The sequence below is a fragment of the Sinohyriopsis cumingii genome, chromosome 7 (genome assembly GCF_028554795.1).
Source record: "Sinohyriopsis cumingii isolate HCF-2022 chromosome 7, ASM2855479v2, whole genome shotgun sequence".
NCBI lineage: Eukaryota > Metazoa > Mollusca > Bivalvia > Unionida > Unionidae > Sinohyriopsis > Sinohyriopsis cumingii.
The window spans coordinates 76,382,518-76,388,517 of record NC_142967.1 but is presented as its reverse complement, the minus strand read 5'-3'; the positions used below and the strand labels follow the sequence as shown (position 1 = coordinate 76,388,517).

At 31.9% G+C, this 6,000-nt stretch overlaps 1 protein-coding gene across 1 annotated transcript in view; it reads right to left on the bottom strand.

Annotated features, from left to right (window-relative positions):
- Nucleotides 1-2,080: 2,080 nt before the first annotated feature.
- LOC149795549 (prominin-1-like) overlaps nt 2,081-6,000 on the bottom strand; it is a 149,683-nt gene continuing 145,763 nt past the window's right edge. Inside the window, exon 25 of the mRNA XM_089963819.1 lies at nt 2,081-5,813. Within this exon, the coding sequence (XP_089819945.1) occupies nt 5,808-5,813 (6 nt within the window). The 3' untranslated portion in view covers nt 2,081-5,807. The remainder of the gene's footprint in view (nt 5,814-6,000) is intronic.

Below are 6,000 nucleotides of genomic sequence, written 5' to 3'. Positions count from 1 at the left end.
CTCTCCATTTTGCACAAACAAGATTCTCCTGGAAAATCATTGGTTCAATTATGCAGTAATTCTGTAAAAAGTATAATCTACCACGAAGACGAATATGTGTTAATCTCTCTAATGTAAGACCTTATCCGTAAGGTCAAATTACAAATGTTTTTCTTCTACACTCGTGCTTTGTGTTTTAAGTGCCTCACATTTGATTTTCCCTTGCCAATAGGGCAGACTTCGTTACAATTAATATGGACTAGAAATCTTCCAAAATAGTGGTCAGAATGAATTCTGAAACGCAGACAGTGTCCCCTTAACAGGTCACAGATGGTGCACTAGTTTAAGTGCCTTAATGTATTTTTGTTTATCTCTGACTTCATATCGAAAAATCAACTTAATTATACAGAAATATTACTACAAAAAAAAGAACTATTCATGGGTTGGTTTCAGTAAAGATAGCATTAGAGCCTACATGAAAACGTTTAGCTGTCCTACAGCAATATACGATATATTGAGTTCATTTAGTATAAAAGCCTGCCATATGTTATTATTTATCATGCATTAGTTTTGTTATTAGATATAAAGGATATCATCCTTGGTAAAATTTTAGATAGGAACAGCTTGGCAGACAATGATATAAATAAGCGTGTTATAACTTTATCAAGAAGAAATATATCATTGCCTATTCCCCGTTGATTCACAAATAGTCAACCATCCATATAAGCTATCTCAACCTGTACAATATTAATTCTTCTGCCGTAAAAACGTTTTTACTCCCAACTCTTTTACGCCAAAGTGTAACGTATCACTTTATTTACTCTGTTAAAGTTTCTTGTCTACTATTAAATTTGTCTAGTTCAAACATTTCTACTCCACGGTAAGTAAAATAAATGTAACTACACTTTATTATTTTCTGTTATTTGTTTTTAGTGTCAAAGATTTGTCTATAGTGTTAACTATAACTGCCGCTCACGCACATATCTAATTTTCTTTTTCAAAACGGCAAGATGTACCTGTATTTAAATCAATGTTGTTTTTTTTAAAAAGTAAAATATAGTAATCAATTAACAAGATGTTTGTTTCACAATGTCCAAGTACGAAGCCTGTATATTAAACCGGATCTTTCAGGTTCGATTAGCTTTCCAGGAGCATGGTTATCGTCTTTGTTTTGTGAGCAATGAGTGGTTCTTGAACTATTCCGAAATTTGTAAGCATGGTCTTGTGATGTTTAAATGTTTAACTTCTGAAATTCAGTGTTCATTTGAACCACTGTGTATTAAAGCAGAAGATATTTCCTTGTTTTCACCAGCTTCTATGTCAAAATGGAGGTAACTGTGAGAAATGTGAAGTTCTCTAGGTTTTGAGAAATGAAAGAGAAGTTGACGAGTTTGAAGTAGACACATTGGTATAGAAGATAATTTGAAATGAGACAAATCTTGCGATTACTGCTTGGTAGTAGAAAAGAGATGCACCCTTCTCACAGAAATGCTACGGAATTCTACGTGCTAAAATATCGCAAATCGACAATTGACAACATGTTGGGTTAAATTGTAACTTTTTGACTGATGCATGAATTTCGGAGCTATGCAAAACATATCTAACGACAATGGCTCGGAGTATTTCACCTGTCATTCTCGACTCAGCCAAATAAACAACACAAAAAAACTAAACATAAAGTGAGCGAATTCGCCAAACAATGTTGTACACTAAAAATATCTGATATGTGGTGCTTGCCGTCCTAATTCAACATGAAACGATAATATTAGCCAATTAAAATTATATATAGCAACACCGATATTTGTTAGTGTCATGCAAGCTGTTAGTATCTCTATTAATCATTACAATCACTATATATGTTTATATAAGACACACTCTTTAAAGAGCACATACAAGAACTAATATCATCAGTAACACAATGTTTTGACATCAGTAGTTCAGATATCTCTATTGAAACTTAATCGCTATTCTAAAGCATGCATGTTCACGGTTTAAGAACATAAGCAAAGAAAATGTAACCTTTTGACATGGATGATTCTCTAAGTGCATAACAGTAAAGATAGAAACACGTGTAGTTGAAAAAAGAACGCAAATACATGTATACTACAAAAGCAAGTTTATTAAAAAAGAAGAAAGCAGATATTAAGTTGCTACTGCAAGTATCAAGATAAAAAAATATGTAATGTTTTATAAAAACGAAACAACAAATAATGCGGAATTTAACGGAAAACCAGATTAAAATAGCTAGCTGATAATTAAAGCTTCCATTAAAATCATTTCCAACAGATGTGACGTCGGATACTTTTTTTCAGATGAAATTTTCTTAGGATTTCACCTTCACTTTTTTGTAACCGGCACATTTCTTCACAAACTTATATTTTGGGCGGGGATGGTTTAGGTGTGGGTAAATGACATAAAATCTGTTCTATGTAACAAAGTAGGGACGCCACAAAACAACCATTTCCCTCGATCGTCTTGTTCATTCAATCACAGTTACATCTGTTGATACTCATACCAAAGAAGGTAAGGTACAAATAATATAGTCTTTGTTTAAGAAATATATATGTTACAATAGCTAAATGCTGTTTTACTCAATCTTAATACAGTTATAGTATCCCAAAATGCCCGTTTATTATTGCTTAATGCCGTTTTACTATCGTTTAATGCCGTTTTACTGTCGCTTAATGCCGTTTTACTGTCGCTTAATGCCGTTTTACTAACGTTTAATACCATATTACTATCCCTAAATTTCATTTTACTATTGCCATATGATATTTAACTCTTATTTATATCAATCACATCAGCTTTAAAATCTAAGTTTGTCTAATTTTCTTATACGACCACAATTACATGATGTTATTATCTGAAGTTTCACAAAAGATTTACAGGAATATCCGCGTTGGACTTTTCTAGGCATTTTGATAAGCTGACAACCAAACGAAACTGTCAGGCGACATAGAAGAAGATCCGCCATATTTTATCTGTATTCAAATATCCTTTTTTATTTGTAATTTATTCGTGTTTGAAGCATTTTGTATGTACATTAGTTCATTTGTAAATATAATCCGTAAAACGTACACTGTTGCCAAAGAGAGAGCGCTTGATATAACTATTTATTTGCTACTCAGTCTTTCTTATGTCGCTGTTGATATGTTTATATGGTGATGAACTTGTCTATCCTAAACGAATACATATTTTTATACAAAAAGCCACAGTATACCGCCAAGAACATATATAATGTTTTATGTAACTGACCTTCACACCATAACGTGCAACATGCTTAAAATTTCGGATTCTCAGGAACGAAGGGATTACCAGGCAAATTTTGAAAGTGTCTCAAAGATTAAATGTATGCTCTAAAGCTAAAATAAAATAATTTATCTTGTGTAAGATAATCGATTTTTCCATTAAAGATGATATCAAGTCCGGATCCTATAGTCCCTCAACTGATGTAAACTATTTTATGCAAACATCAAGCTCACCAGTTTTTTTGGACACACAGGTAAATATCAGGTCTAAAAACAACAATAGGCAGCAATAATAAAACTTATGATGTAGAAAGAACATTATATATTATAGAAATCATCAACATCTACTAGGGATAAATATAAAAATGACTAAATAAATCCATATAATTAGATCCAGTTAAAAATGGAAATCACGCTAAAGCACGTACGAAATAGTCTGTTATAGTGAATCTAAACGAATGAAAAGTAACTCATTTATAAATTACGATTCAGTTATGTACAGTGGATAACCGACTAATTTATCTTTCTCCAATGCATTTTCAGGTAACGTGTAATTTTACATTACAATAGATATTAACTTCTGTGTATTAATGAATAAGAAAGTTGCTGACAAGGTGAGAATTTTACTTCCCGTTTTATTCTCTTCATATCAAAGATAAGCTTATACTGGTACTTATAACAGACTGAAACAATTGATGTCTAAATTTGGAACGTATTTGTCTTTAGTTTGAACAAGATTATGTCAAGTAACAGTAATATTAAACCATGGATTTCAGTTTTGTTACTAAATGTAAAGCTCTATACATGCAAAATGCCAGCATGTTGTAAAAAGGCTGGTAAAACGTATATTTCGTGGGGCATATAGGGTCCTGGGTAATTCTGAATCATCAAAGGAAGCGTAGAATTCCAATCCAACACAACTTGGAATTCCGACCAATTTATCTCTCCAAGACAGTCAGCCTGGCAGAACGGTGCTTCAGTTACATACTGTTTACTTGAATGATGTACATTAATTTTCAAATAAGGTTAATATTTCAAAAGATACATCATCCAAAAACACCCATCTCTACATATCACATGCCATTATCATTATTATTATTATTATTATTTTTATTATTATTATTTGCAAAGAAAAAGACTTTAGACTAATTTGATATGATTGTATCGACGCAAGAAGTATCAAAATGTTTTAAGTGGTAAAGTGCTAAATTCAAATACTCATGTAACTGACGTTTCACAGAGGATGCAATTAGATAAAAAAGCATATAGTGATGTCACCGCGCACCTTATTCAGTGTTAAATAAAGAACTGTTTGAAACCGTCTGGAAGTGCCATTAAAGAGTCAGTCGTCTAGGAAAGATAAAACATGGAAATAGATTTATTGTAACATCATCTTGATTAAATACAGAGCTTCTTTCAACAGTTATTGAAGTGATAACCATAACAATATTGAGATTCATTCTGTAGCGAGTCATTTGTACAATTTACCTTGTAATTGTATGTGGTTATAAATAAGCGATGGTTAGTGGCATTTGTCCATCGTTCTCATGCACTTTGAGTCTAGTGCGTCCCTCCTATCGCCCATTCCCCAGCTTACCAGGTAAAGATTAGATTTATAGCTTACATAGGAATCACTATCTGCCTGCAAGTAGACAGACGTTCCAATTTAGCACTCGGTAGTTCTGAATTGGCTCAAGTTCCAATATGCCCAACGAAATATGGTTATGTGAAGTTTAACGGAGCAGTATTTTAATATTCCGTCTTCATTATATTTTAAAAAGTTCAGCCTATGTATATGAAACACTCTTTTTATCCATTGGACGGATTTATATTCAATTGAAAATTCAAGTGAATTAATATAAAGAAGAATAAATATAAAGCAAAATATTAAAACACTACCACCCTCAACAACAAAAACAACACCAATCATCACACTGCCAACAATGTAATACTGCACAAAACAGAAATAAAGTTTACTAATTTGAAAGACTAGTTGTTATGTAATGGACGGATACGATCTATTTTTAACAGGGCTGTTTTGTTCTATTGCAAATATATCCTGATTGCATTTTTAAAAAAATTAAAGGCGTGCCAACTTCGACAGCTTATGCCAAAACAAAAATAAACAAGCTTGTGACGATTGTATCATATTAGAATTTAATATTAGTGCCCAATAACTGGCTTTAAAACTTATTGTTGCTGAGAAGAAACAAAGTAAATTTGACAAAGTAATAAGTAAATAAGAAAAATGACATTGACAAAGAAAAGAACACGTTCAGATAAACAATTCCATTTAAAGCTTAAGAGGATTAAATCTAAAAATCATGGAGCGAAGAGGTGAAGACATTTCCTGTATTTCAGGAAACTACTCGAATTGAAATTACCTTTCTCAAAATACATGTATTAATTTTTAAAAAAAATGGACTTAGAATTGATTTCATGGAAATATTCACTAACACGACATATACATAATTTAGTTTATCCATTAGAAAATAACTCTTTCTCACAAGGAGATATGTGTAATACATTGGCTTGGTCCGGGACATCTGGAGAAGCTGGTCGAGCTCACGGACAAATATATCATGCCTACAAAGAAAAAAGTTTATAAAATACATAAATCATACATTTGTACATGATTTAATTATGTTTGCTATCAGCTCAAACATTTTTGGTAAACAATTCCAGAATTTAAAAATCATCTTTATCCTACAAGTAGGTTTCTGAACCATCGTGTAAAAAGATTAAACCATTATCGAAATCTTGATAAAATCCT